Source organism: Paramisgurnus dabryanus, chromosome 12 (assembly GCF_030506205.2).
Source record: "Paramisgurnus dabryanus chromosome 12, PD_genome_1.1, whole genome shotgun sequence".
Classification (NCBI taxonomy): Eukaryota; Metazoa; Chordata; class Actinopteri; order Cypriniformes; family Cobitidae; genus Paramisgurnus; species Paramisgurnus dabryanus.
In genome coordinates, this window is record NC_133348.1 from 26,282,980 (window position 1) to 26,298,167 (window position 15,188).

Here is a 15,188-nt window from a genome sequence, read left to right on the forward strand (position 1 = left end):
TCTCTCTTTCTCTCCCTCTCTCTTTCTCTGAGCTGGCGTGAACAAGGGAAAAGAGACTTACACAAAAGTACCAAAAAGTACCACATTATAGCATGTTTATTTTGGACATGGTACTGTACTACCATGGTTTTCTGTGCATATACCATATTAATACATAATACAATGAAAACCAGATTAATACAGTGGTTCTTGCTTTTCAGTATATTTCAAAGAACCATGATCTTACTATCTAATGGTGATTCTTTAGCTGAATTGGTAGAGCATTGCATTAGCAGCACAAAGATTGTGGTTTCGATACCCAAGAAACACACATAATGATAAAATGTAAACCTTGTAATGAACGTCATGTCGCTTTTGATAAGAGCGTCTGCCAAATCTATAACTAAAATGATGCAATTGCTGTATCATAGTACCACCACAGTACTTTTGTGTACAAGTGTCCTATACAAAAAGATTCAGGGCAATGGTAGGAACGAGACAGAAGGATTAAGAATGATGTTGGAATATTAACTGAAATGTTAGGAACCTTCAAACAATGTTATGCCATCAGAAAGTATTTGAACATTTAAAGGAACAGTATGTAGGATTGTGGCCAAAACTGGTACTGCAATCACAAAACTTGTGGCTAAAACTAGTACTGCAATCACAAAACTGGTGGCCAATACACAACATGACAACATAAACATCAGTTGAGGGCTGCAACTCCACTTTTTAAATGACAAAATCCTGGCCAGACCACTGTTGTCAGTGATATAAGTATTTGAAATGAAAATGATTTCTTAATGTCTAGTGAAAAATCAGGGCCATTTTATGATTAATTGATATACATTTCTTACTGTAAAAAATGTATGTAGAAATTACAGTATTACTGGCAGCTGGTTGCCAGTAACTTACTGTACATTTTACATTTATGTTATTTACTGGCACCAGTTTGTTGAAAGTTAAATAAACATGAAACATTTTCAGTCTTTATCTTCTACAGTAAGTTGCTGGCAAACAGCTGCATAATTACAGCAAATTTTTTACAATGTATTGTTTAACTTAATATTATTGTTAACAATTTTGAAACTTCACAAACTTTAATTTAGCGTATTAAAGTGTACTGCTACCATATTTAATAAAATAATGCTCTTTTTTATTGTAATGCAAAGACATTTGTATATTTTAAAGTGTACATTAAAGGAACATATATTTTAGTTAAAATAAAGACAAGCAAATTTGGAAACACATTTTACGTAATAATTACATGGCCATTTCAGTATTTTTTCCTGACTTTGTCAAGTTTGTAAAGTTTACATTGTAAAGTTTACACTGATGTTATCTTCTACACAAAAAAGCCAAGTAATATCTCCACACAGGGATTTATTCCTATAAAATGTCTTAAAGGAATATTCCATTTTCTTAAAAGAAAAATCCAGATAATTTACTCACCACCATGTCATCCAAAATGTTGATGTCTTTCTTTGATCAGTCGAGAAGAAATTATGTTTTTTGAGGAAAACATTGCAGGATTTTTTTCATTTTAATGGACTTTAATGGAAACCAACACTTAACACTTAACTCAACACTTAACAGTTTTTTCAACGGAGTTTCAAAGGACTCTAAACGATCCCAAACGAGGCATAAGGGTCTTATCTAGCAAAACGATTGTCACTTTTGACAATAAAAATAACAAATATCCACTTTAAAAACACAACTTCTCGTTTAGATTTGGTCGTCATGCGCTAGCTTGACCCGACGCAATACGTCATCACGTCAAGAGGTCACAGAGGACGAACGCGAAACTCCGCCCCAGTGTTTACAAATGTGGTGAAAGAGGACCGTTCCTACGTTGTTGTATGTCAACTGATACTAATTAATGTCTTTGTGTCAGTTTATTGTTTAAAATGGTCCGCAAATGTGCGTTTTATATATGTAACACGTGACCTCCCTACGTCACTACGCATTTACGTTAGGTCGCGCTGGACCGGACCTAAATGAAAAGTTGTGCTTTAAAAGTGTATATTTGTTATTTTTCTTGTCAAAAATGACAATCGTTTTGCTAGACAAGACCCTTATGCCTCGTTTGGGATCATTTAGAGTCCTTTGAAACTCCGTTGAAAAAAACTGTTACGTGTTGAGTTAAGTGTTAATTGTTGGTGTCTATTAAAGTCCATTAAAATGAGAAAAATCCTGCAATGTTTTCCTCAAAAAACATAATTTTATCTCGACTGAACAAAGAAAGACATCAACATTTTGGATGACATTGTGGTGAGTAAATTATCTGGATTTTTCTTTTAAGAAAATGGAATATTCCTTTAACTTAAGTACCTGGTTGCATTCAAGTTTTGAGTTAATACAACCTAAACATATTAGTAGACACAACAATTTTTATACAACTTTTTTGAGTTAACTATTATTTTAGAGTTGAATTAACTGAAAATTTTAAAGCAACCAGGCAACTTACTTTTGTCGGGCAACTTAATAAAAGTATTTTATTATGGTGAATAGATAGAGGTGGACCGTACTTAAGTATTTTTACTCTACTCAAGTACATTTTTCAAATATCTATAGTTGATCAGTGTTTTTCTTTGGACAATCTTTACTTCACTTCATTCTTAAGCATAGTATATACTTTTTTATTCCACTAAATTTTATTACATTTTATTACCTATTTACATTAAAAATCTAGTTCTTTTTACTTTTTTCCCAAGTAAAAGTTAGTAGAAGTTTTTAATGTACTTAAGTTTTAAAACAACTTGTATTTATGAAATATGCTTTCCAAAATAAAACACTGATAAAGTACAGATGTACTTAAGTAGAAAGTAAAATACTTCACTAACTGTCCTGTTAATGAAATATGTCCATAGTTAGGGGCCGTTGATATTTTATGTCTTTTGCACGTGCAAGTATGTTATTTTAACACGGCACAAAGCCACCAAACTTTCTCAGGCACATTAGTGCCGCAGTGAATTGAAAATATTTTAACTTTCAGAAAACCAAGTTCGCACTGCACGTCATGTGACAAGAACAAACCAATCAGCTTCATTGTTTACCTATCAATATTGTATCCTGTAAACATTGTATCATTACATATCAACATGAGATGGAGGAACAGCTAATCATACTGTACAGGGATACCCAGAGCTGTATGATCTCTCAAGCACTCTTTGTGGTTTTAGACGTGAAATGGGAATGGCCCCTTAATGTGATAAACTACACCTGTGTTCACTCTGCTGTACACCTGTGTAAACTTGAGAGCGAATGACTTTACGCAACACCTAAAAATCACATTAGAGCTAGGCAGTTTAAAGTCATTGCAAAAATAGCCAAGTATAGCCAAGTTGGTATTTTGATTATAAAATGCAGACTTATTTATGTGTGACCAAAAGTGTAAAAACTGAGCTACTACAACTATATTGATTTATAGAATAGGTTAAAAATATAAGAGAAATAAAGAACTAGAGATCAGATTAGGATAAAGCGAATGAATGAATATTTACGTCATAGAGGATAGGAGGGGAGGGGGGTCTGTGGTTTGTGGTTTGGATTATATGTGCAAGTGAGCGAGAGAATTTGCGTGTTCTGTATTTGTTTGTGCAAAAGTGTATATGTGTTGCCATGAAAACCCACTAAGGACAGATTATCTCCGCCATAGAAACGTGTATAAGGACTACAGGCATCTGGAGCTGGCCTGTGATACGCAGGAGGAGGTGGACAGCTGGAAGGCATCTCTGCTGCGGGCCGGGGTCTACCCAGAGAAAACCACTGTAAGCATGTACCCGTCAATCCTGTGTCCCAAACTTCATACTTTTGAGAAGAAATGTTCTTGTTCAAGCCAAGAATGGTTTTAATATCCTGACTAGGGATGCACCGAATCCAGATTTTTTGGGTTCGTCCGAATACCGAATCCACCGTTTAAGATTCGGCCGAATACCGAATCCTACTCGCATCCTTATTCCATTACAGGGCTCGCAAAATCTCAAAATCCGTGGTAGCCCTTCGGGCAGGCACTCTTCAGTTTTTGATATCCTGAAATTTTGCCAATACAAAGCCAATAGGGCCTCTAACCACAATGTTTAATCTGCTATTCTTGTTGTTGTTTTGATGCTGTTGGTTTTTTAACCAAAAAAAAAAACTGGATTTCCATGTAAACCAACTGTTCCTGCTCATCCCCACACCAGATATACCCACCATTTAAAAGTGGTTCAGTGGGTCACAAAATCACAGTTTGGATCATCCAGTTAGAGATTGGATCATTTTTTCGATCAGAAAAACAGGGGCTACTGTCGCTTTAAGAGCACAGAGTAACTCTCTTCACTGCCCGTACAATCTATATCACTTTAAAGCTTGCTGAGAGAGATTAAATTTTCTTACGTGAGGATAGTAATGACTGACAGGACGAAGTTGGAGGATTTGCACAAAAATCCATGACAAATCAGTACGGATTGCTTCCTGTACTGCGGGTTCGCCCGATCGCGAAAGTGAAAGTAAAACTCGAGCGCGCGCTCCAACGCAATTTAAATACCCAATGCCTGAATTTCATGCACCACAAATACCCATCCAAATCTGTGAGAGGATACATAAGCATTTAAATATATTTTTTCCTCCCTATAAGTCAAGATAGCCCGACGGGCAGGGCGGGGATGCATTTTGATAGCCCGACTGCAAAGCACAATGAAAGCGATGCAGTGCGATGCGTTTTTCCAGGTGCGTCCACAAAATGTGAAACGCCCCTAAGGCTCACCGAAAAAAAAATATATATTTCCACGTCAGCACCTGATGTGTGTAATCAACGGCCGTGTGACGTCGACCAGTGTAGCGCAAGCTTAGGGTTCGGTTCGGTGGAAAAAAAATCTAAGATTCGGCCGAACCCGAACCCCGTCAAAAAGCCTAGTATTCGGCCGAATCCGAATCCTGGATTCAGTGCATCCCTAATCCTGACACATAGAAGAGCCTTAATAAGTCCCATCTGTGTACTGGTGTATTAAAGGGAAAGTTCACTAATAATGAAAGATCTATCAATTCTATACCATCATCTTTTGTCTACAACAGGACAAGTTCCGAGGAATGGTCATGGACATTGCCCTTTGCCTTATGCTGCGTTCAGACCAGTAGAGTTGTCAAGCGCGATTCATTTCAACGTTAAGTCAATGTGAAGACGCGTTGATGCGCGTCTGGAGGTCTCGCTGCGCAAATGAGGCGTTTAGCGCGGCACGGTAAACACGTGAATGGTGCGAATTGAGCGTTGCCATGGGAAACTAACGAGTTGAAAAATTTGAACTTTGGCAGAAAAATGCGCCACGTTAACCAGTCAGGAGCTTGTTCTAGTAGTGACGTTATTGCAGAAAGTGGGCGGAGTCGCAGAAGCCACTCACATGAAGCGAATTTCCGCATGAATGTCTCGATTACTAGAATTTCATGCACACGCGAATGAAGCGAGTAAACTCAAAATGTTTAAGCTTCAAACAAGACGCAGTAGACGTGAATTTGAAGCCTCAAACGCGGCTGGTGTGAATCCACACTTATAATGAAATACAGTGACCAGTGTCTTAAAAAAGTGAAAAACAACAAAAAAATATTATGAAAGTCGACACCAATTAGAATTTTGACTAAATTTGTGACTACATTAAGAGTTGTTTGACTTTTATGTTACTTTATTGTTTTTATAAAGCTATAAAAAAAGCTAAACCTATTAAAAGTCTGTGTGAGGAGGAAACCAACATGTTGCCCTGTGTCTCTCAAATGTCATTTGAACAAATTTAGACAAACGTATCAGATGGCTTCAGAAGGGTTGAGTCGACCACTTTTATGATGCATTATTTTGTTCTTGTAAAAGAAAAACCATACCGTGAGTAAATTACTGAATTTTTGGATGAACTGTTCCTTTAAAGCATCCCGAATGCTGATCTGAAGAGACTGTGTTGAATAATAAACATTTTTTTAGATCTGCAAACAATCTGCAAAGCACTTAAGAAAGATATTGTTCTTGATAATGCAAGGGTTCACACTTGAAAATAATGGTGCTTTTCAATGCCATAGAAGAACCATTTTTGGCTGAACAGTTCCATAAAGAACCTTTAAAGGGGACTAATCATGAAAATCTGACTTTTTTATGTTTAAGTGCTATAATTGAGTCCCCAGTGCTTCTATCAACCTAGAAAATGTGAAAAAGATCAACCCAGTAACTTAGTTTTGGTAAACCATTCTCTGCAAGCATTTAAAAAAAAAAAGGTCATTGAAATTTGGCTGTCAAAAGGGACAAATTATAATTTATACCAAAGGTCTGTTGAATGCTTTATTCTGATTGGCTGAGAAATGTTCCATGAGTGTTGATTATTTTTCTGTAAACCGCACACCTAACTTGTCAAATATCTTAAAAAAAGGCAACAGAGCAATATTTGTTGTAACCGTGGTATAAGCGAAATAATTGACTCCGGTCTTTGAATTATTTGAAAATAATGCACTTCAATTAAAATAATTGACAACGCCCCTTAAATCTGCACTAGCCAACCACGGCACTGCCATTTACTGCAGGGAGAGAGAAAGTAATTGAGAGCACAATTGATTTTCCATTTCTCCATTATTGCACCAGTGCTTGCATTTTATCAGAACATTACATTTGAAAGGGTACGCTCAAAAATGACAAATTTTTGCTCACACCTTCAAAGTGGCATAAGAAGAACCTTTGACTGAATGATTCTTAAATTCAAGGAACCAAAAATAGTTATTCTGTGGCATCGCTGTGAAGAAACTTTTAAGCACCTTCATTTTTAAGAGGTGCTTTAAAGGGACACTTCACCCATTTGCATTAAGCTTTGTATAGTTAGAACCCCAGTCATGTTTTTGAATGGTCATGCATAATTTTCTCAGTTGCCGCTGAGACAGGAGAAATACAGATTTCAGTGTTGCACTTCCTTCTTTCAATGATGTAAAAATCATAATTTTGCATCATTGAAAGAAGGAAGTCCAATATCTTTGTTGAGAGAGTGAGACTAACACCCCTTTTCTCTGTCAAATAGGCACCAAATTCAAAATGTATGTTACATTTCGACTACAAATATGGCACACTTTTAATAAAGATGAATGTTTCTACGGGTGAAATGCTCCTTTAAAGGTGCTTCAACACTCTAAAACGGTTGAGTTAAATCAACACATTTACATTTAATGTGTTGTCCCTATAGACACATCTCTGTGTTATTATTGGAACAACACATCTTGTGTTGTCCCTTTTATTTATTTGAACACAAAATGACACATAATGTGGTAAATAGCAACACAAAAAATGTGTAAAAAACAACCACTGAAGAACCTTTAGCTTTTAATTGTCTAAACACCATCTTTTCAACTGTTAGATCTTACACATTCGACACAAGTTGCCTTGCACAAACACTAAACAGTGTATGTGGACCCAATGACCCCATAGACTGTATAGCTGCTCATTTTGCTATAGCTCTCGCTCCTGTAGCGATTCTGTGTGTGTGCTTGACTCTGTGGGCTTCATGGTGGCTCTGCTCTGGGGTCAGGAGCTCTGCTGCATTCCTCAGCTCTTGTGTCACACCATGAAGGATCAGAGAGGGAGGGACTCTGAGCTCTGTTTCTAATCAGCTCCCTCTCGTTTTTTTCTTCACGGTCCCCTCCACCCGCTCCTCAGTCTTTATGTGTGCTTTGGAGCAACATGTTGAGTGATGTCACAGGTCTGTCAGGGTTTCCCATAATTTGCTCTGACAGAAGTCTACCACACCCCCACAGACACTCACAGAAGAAAACTCTGCAAGTTTTTCTTTGCTTCTCATCCCAGATGTCTTTTTTCTCCAACATTTGTTTTTTCTGTCTCGTTCACATCATCTACGCATACTTGTTGCTCTCTGAAACGCATTTATCGTTTCTTAAAGCTGTTAGCACCTGTCTCATCCAGCTCTACCAACATCATCATCAGTGCCATGTCTTCTGAAATGAGAATGCAATGTTCTTTCTTTGGGTTTGGGTTTGTAATATAGTATAAATGTGTTACAGGTTGACATTTGGATCACTGTTTTAGTATCTTACACTTGGGAGTCAACTATTTTAAAAACATCACATGAGCAAAAGTACTTTTGTTCGGAATATTAACATGGCTGTGTTTTGCACTGGGCTGTGTTTTGTTAAGTACTGGGAAAATACTGGGAAAAAACTATATTCTCAGAAGACAAAGCACTGCTATTTGGGGGGAGTGATTAGCGCAACACTTGCGCAATCTCTGCTCCTCACCACTGGGTTTCTCAGGTGCTGCAAGCAAATCTGAGAATATAGTTCCTAGTATGTATACGTTTAAAAGATGGCTGTCTCTCATATGACCTTGTTATTTATACACGCTGTGACTATACAAATCACAACATATAAATAGGAAAATGTTGCCGTTATTTTGTCACTTGTTGGGAGCAGTATGCTAGCTGGAGCCATTTACTTTCAGTCTATGTGCTAAGCTAGGCTAGCGGTGGGTGCGTCAGACAGAGTTGGGTAATTCTCACGAAATCCAGATTTAGAAGGTGTCTAGCATCAGAATTTATAAAAAGCCCTTGAAGCCAATTTTTCTTTTTGCACATTTAAGATTAAGGTCTGAACTTACTATAACCATTATTTTTTGAGGATTTAAAAAATATTTCTTATAGAATTATTTATAGTTTTTAAATTATCATTATCAAAAATTATCATTACCACAACATGATATTACATCAAATATATGCAAAATATATCATATTATATTATAAAATATATTACAAAAAAATACTGCTTACCTGGTAGCCATCTTGAGTGTCACAGTCAATTATGTCCCTTCCAACTATTTTTTTTTGTGAAAATGTTCCTTGAGGGCTCAAACAATGATTGAAAATTGTTGCGGAGGATGATAAAATTGGTCTTGGACACATTTATATTCTTTATTATTGTCTCTACATTTACCAATGATCACCAAACACCACATGTTTTTCTGAAGCTTTTTATTTTTTTAGATTGTTTAATTATAAATATTTCCATGTCAAAGAACCCAAATCCAGTCATGGACACGTTGCGGTAATGAAAAATTTCCCCTTAAATGTGGAAAAACAACAAAATTGGTTTGTATGATGTCATGTGAAATCATGTGCACAATAGTATGAAGAGATGTTTGTAACTGTATGCTTCCTATTTTGATGCTCTTACTTTGCATTTACTTTTTTATCAAAATGTTTCATGACACGTCATAAGTCTAATTTTGCGAGAATCACAATGGGACACACAGAAATTAAAAGGGTATGTATGGACTTATCTAACTCTGGGGATACGGTGAATAAGCTAAAGTCCCACAAAAGTTGTCGTGTTCCTTTAAAAAAAAGATGCTCATGATGCCATAGAAGAATCACTTTTGTCTAAATGGTTGAGTCTTGAACCACTGAGCCAAAAATATGGTCCTCTATGGTATCATGAAATATAGCAAGTGGAGAGGAGTTGTGTAACATCCCAGTGCTGTTGTAGGAAATGTTAGCAATCTATGTGATTTTAAACTAATATTTGATTAATTAGATTAGTTTATTTTTTGCTTTTATTTTTCCATTAAGTCCACTCTATAATGTCTTAAGGAGAACACAGTAAGTTAAAGAAAGGCTGAAGAGATGTTGGTCCCCTCTTAACCTTTTTGAAAACACTCTTGTTTTTGTCTTTCTTCTAATTGGTCAGGTGGATGGAGAGAGTTCAAGCCAGGCCGAGAGTTTCTCCATGGACCCTCAACTGGAGCGTCAGGTCGAGACCATCCGAAATCTTGTGGATTCATACATGACCATTGTCTACAAAAGCATACGAGACCTGATGCCCAAGACCATCATGCACCTTGTTATCAGCAATGTCTGTAGTGTTTCTACCCTACTTTTATTTGACATTTAATTAAAGGCGAAGTGCACAATGTTTGAAAAAAACGCTTTGGAAAAGGGAGTCGGGCCGACTACCAAAACACACTTGTAGACAATCAGCAGTAAGGGGCGTGTCTACTAACCAACATCCTTGCCAGGGTTGCGTATGTGTGGGGCGGGTCACTGGACCGAACTGTACCCAAATATGATTGTCCCCACTTCCCGCTTGTCTGCACTTACACTACACTTTATGATCTGTACCCGAGTACACTTACGTCATTAAAAAATGGGATTGTTTTGAAGAAAAATGGAAGATATGCACGATCAAGTTCATCGTAATTAAAAGTTTATTAGGTTTATAAGGCTTATTAGGTGTATTTAAAATCATGCGTACTGCGCAGATCATTTGACATTAAAGGGGTCATGGCATGAATATGTGACCCGTCACGGAAACCAGTGACACAAGTCGGCAGCACAAGTTTTGAGATAACGAGAAACAAATTTTTTTTTTTTCAAAATTTGTGATTTTTGTTTTATTGCAGAATCTGTTAGTTGAGATCAAGAAGAAGCCTCTCCATGTTTGAGATAGCAGTTTTTGTATATTTAAAAGCATACATTTTGGCTTTCTTTTCCGGAGATTCTAGCGTGCAGTGGGGGGCGTCATTGTCTGTGTATATTTACATAATGGATAAGCGGCTTGTGTTTTCGCCCCGCCCCCAAAGGGAACAGCGTGACTATTAAATAGGGATTGTTTGCCCAAAAATGAAAATAATGCAATTAATGACTCACCCTTATGTCGTTCTAAATTTGGAAGACCTCCGTTCATCTTCGGAACACAGTTTAAGATGTTTTAACGTTAGATTTATTCCGAGTGCTTTCTGTCCCTTCATTGAAAATCTATGTAAGGTTTCCATGTCCAGAAAGGTAATAAAAACATCAAGTAGTCCATGTGACATCAGTGGGCATCGAAAATACATTTTGGTCCAAAAATAGCAAGAATTACGAATTTATTGAGCATTATCTTCTTTTCCGGCTCTGTTGTGAACCGCGTGAAGTCACGTAACTGTAGTGACGCGGCTGACCTTTTCCTCACTGACTTTATGCGCCGCAGTCGGATGACGTCAAAGTACCGCGAGAGCTCTTCAAGAAATCTTACGGAGTAGTTTAATTTCGACTTGCTCTCGCGGTACTTTGGCGTCATCTGTCTGTCAGTTCTTGCAGCACAGCATGAAGTCAAACACGCACACTTTTTCACACAGAGATCGTTGAATTCGTTATATAATTGGCTACATGTTTTGTCTATCAATATTTTCCATGAAGTCATTGGCTGATGGAGGAATGAGCGAGCGATTGGTTAAATCCCTAAAGGACGTCACGTTTTCGATGGCGCTGTTTAGATTATTCTACCTTCCTACACTGTAAAAAAATTCCGTAGAAATTGCAGCTGGGTTGACGGTAATTTACCGTAGATTTACATTTATGTTATTTACTGGCAAGAGTTTGTTCAAAGATAAATGAACATTAAACATTTACAAGTCTTTGTCTTTAAAGAGTAAAAACTAAAAAAACAGCATCAAGCAAAACATTCTGGGAAACAAAATCTGAAGCAAAAAAACAGAAAAAGGTTGATGATTATTTATGGTTCCCAGAATGCTTTGCATGAGGCTGTTATTGTATAGTTTTATTCTATAAAGATAAAGACTTGTTAATATTTAAAATTGATTTAACTTTGAACAAACTCTTGCTAGTAAATAACATAAACGTAAATCTACGGTAATCTCATATACCCTTACATGTTACGATGTAAATAGTCCTCAGATTGTATATTATATTCTATACCAGACGTTCATGCGAAATCTGATGTAAACAATAGACAAAGGTAAAAAGTCCTGTTTATTTTTGCATGTTGTCATCCGGACTTCTGTCACAAAATACTACATATGATGCTAGAACATCTGTATCTCAAAACAGCTTAACAGGGGTTATGGCTTAGCTAAATGAGATGTAAATGACCCCTATTGTCTCTCCAGGCAGGGAAAACTGTTAACTCTTCTTTCTCAATTTTCTCAGCATTCTCTTTCTTGAATGTGTTATATTCAAATGGCCACTTTCAGAATCTGTGAATAACTCAAAATTTGATTTTGAGTATCTGCCGATACCGAGTCCCGATCCGATACTTCTATAATACATAAAAAAAAAGAATAAAGAAGAGCGAAAAAACAGATCCAGGATATTCCTTATGTCATGCCGCACACGTTGCTGTTTCTGTGTGGAGTCAAAAGGGTATAACTCTGTGCCAGCGCATAACTATAGATGTGTTAAAAAAAATTATGAGAATATAGTATATATGTAAAGAGGGTTAAATTGGGGTTTGTTTTGTGGGGATGCTCTGTTAGGAGGGAAGGTTCGAGGGGTAACATGTTTTATCCTGATGACAGCAAAGCCACTGGTGTGTTTCAATGACATTTTGGACCTCTGATAGGATTTTATAACTTTCAGCTTTAAAGCTGTGCCACAGGTTGACCCAAACTTTAAAACCTGAACTTTAAATTATGCAAATCTATGAGTCTGGCACTCTATATGCATTTGTTGCACATGTCATTATGCACAATTGATAAAATTTTGAAGGAAGTTATAAAACTCAACCTCCTTGACTAATTCTAGGCATAAGATAGGCTACCCAAAAAAACTAAATTAACAAGAAAAACAACATATTGATTCAGCAATAGGGTATGTCTTATAAATTAGCCATAGAGTTTCCCTAAGCTGGTCAGCTGTTAGTTAAACAATCACTATAGTTAGGTCGTAATTGATTTGTATAATCAAAATACATTATTTGATTAAACTATGCAGTAAGCTGTATCCAGTTATCTAGTTAACATATTGTAATAAGATGATTGACATAGCTATACATACTTTAATACTTTGTTTCTAGACTTCTATTAAGTTTTTTCGACGTGTGCACCATTCTTACCTCTCTCTCTATCTCTCATCTCTACAATGTGTAATGTAATCCTTCTGCGCGAATGCACGTTCTTGAGGTTCTGAGTGAGACACGGAGCTGCCTACTGATGTAGATTAACTGAGCACATAGTGACAAAAACGATCGACGCGTCGTTTAAATGAGCGGGAAAAACGCGGTTTTGTCGTAGATGCACCACATGCACGAGTGTTTCAAGCCTATGAATGGAAACACGTCATTATTTACGTCAGTTCACACGCACCAGCGCAGCGCGTACACTGGCGCGGAGCAGAGAGAGACCTTCAGTCTGTTAGCCCCAGACGGCCCTGGCCCAATTTAAACCCTGCATATGTATCTGAGTCCTGATCGGAAGGTAACGTCTGATTCCGATCGAGTCTGAAAACACGTGATCGGGGCCGATTTCCGATCATGTGATCGGATCGGGACATCCCTAGTCACAAATCTGACTTTTTCTGTTTAAGTGCTATAATTGGGTTCCCAGTGCTTCTATCAACCTAGAAAATATGAAAAAGATCAACCCAGTAACTTTTTTGGTAAATTTTGGTAAACCATGCTCTGCAAGCATATGTAAGGGATAATGTAGAGGCAGCCGGTAGTTATCGGGAAATAAGCCCCGACAGTGTGATCAGGACCCGACGCGAAGCGGAGGGTCTTGTATCACACTGAAGGGGCTTATTTCCCGATAACTACCGGCTGACTCTACATTATCCCGCTTATTACACGGCTACTTGTCACATAAGAAAAAAAAACTGGACATGAATATGAATTTGAAACATTTTATTGGCATATTTGTTTTAAATTAACATTTTTATCCTTCCGCGAAACTTTGCACAGATGCATAAAATGATCGTAATACCTTATTAAGATCCTCTGCTTCATACTTGTCTGTCTCCATTTTTTTCTCTTTTAGCCAGTCTTTGAGAAGTTTTAATGCCCATTCTGTATTTTTTTGTGTGTTGGCTTCGTAGCTGTCATGCTCTATTTTGTCAAGTTCAGTCTCAGTCAGCTCTCTGTGTCTTGTCGTGGTTGTCCAGTGTTTGTCACAAGATGGCGCCAAACAGACAGTAATCTTTATTGATCTTTATTGGCGCGGAGCGATCTTACTCGTAAAAGTAGTACCGGCTATGCGTTATTATTTTGGAGCGGTTATTATTCGAAAAGAACGAACCTGCAAATGTCTCAACTGACCAATCAGAATCAAGCATTCCAGAGAGCCGTGTAATAAGAAAAAATAAGTCATTGAAATTTGGCTCTCCTTATGATATCATATGGAGATCTTATTATAATAATACCGCCCTTAATCTGCACTAGCCAACCACGACACAGCCATTCAGTGCAGAGAAAATAATTCACAGCACAATTTAGTTTCAATTGCAACAAACCACCATCATTGCGATCAATGTTTGAATTTCATATAACGTCGAACGTACTCGGGTACGGTATGGTTCACAGAATGTGAGTATGCCCTATGCACATGTGTTTTGCCAGAGAACACAAAAGAACCAATGGGATACAAAGTTATCAATCTATCGCCATATTTGAAATTACCACGCTGATCTATATGTTGCCATGGGTAGGTGTTTATCAATAGCTAAATAAGCTCAAAATATTAATTTTCCCACAAACTTATCGTTTTGCTTCGGAAGACACACAAAGGCTCAGATTTAAAAGCTGCTAAACGCCACTTCTGTCAAAACATGAGATAATGATATTGACCAATTGCTCTCAGCATGTATTATACGTTCATCAAATACTTTGGCTTCAAATCTGCTTAATCCCAGCCACAGGGATTCAGAAATACCAGTTTGTTGGCAGAATCCATTAAGCACCAGCTTGCAAAATTGCCTGGATGATAAAATGGATAAATGATGTCACTCATACGGATTTCCATTGTCGAGCTTCAAGAATTTTAAGCCGATTAAAGGAGGTTTACCAAATATATACTGTTGACCAATATACGATATTGACCACATTGTTTAGTCTTTTACGGGGAGTGAAGAGACATGAACTTGGACAAATAAGGCCATGCCCAATTAATCTCTACATCTTCAGATTCTGCCATCATGCCTCACTCCATCACGGACATAATAATAGAATGAGTGTGTCGACTTTACTCATGCATGTTCTTCACGTAATTATCAGACGATTTCTTGTACTACTTATAGTTAAAGGAAAACCCCACTGTTTTTCAATATTTTACAATGTTCTTACCTCAACTTAGGAAAAATTAATACATCCCTATCTTTTTTCAGTGCATGCACTTATAATCTTTGTATAGCGCCTCGTGAATGTGTTAGCATTTAGCCTAGCTCCATTTATTCATATGGCTCCAAACAGGGATGAATTTAGAAGCCACCAAACAC

At 37.2% G+C, this 15,188-nt stretch overlaps 1 protein-coding gene across 4 annotated transcripts in view; it reads left to right on the forward strand.

Annotated features, from left to right (window-relative positions):
• dnm3a (dynamin 3a) overlaps positions 1 to 15,188 on the forward strand; it is a 70,662-nt gene that overhangs the window by 42,101 nt on the left and 13,373 nt on the right. For 3 of the 4 annotated variants that reach the window (XM_065257355.2, XM_065257356.2, XM_065257354.2), the window contains 2 exons: positions 3,638 to 3,749; positions 9,673 to 9,837. In XM_065257355.2, coding sequence (XP_065113427.1) covers positions 3,638 to 3,749; positions 9,673 to 9,837 — 277 coding nt within the window. The remainder of the gene's footprint in view (positions 1 to 3,637; positions 3,750 to 9,672; positions 9,838 to 15,188) is intronic. The other variant, XR_010528827.2, reaches the window with a different exon arrangement.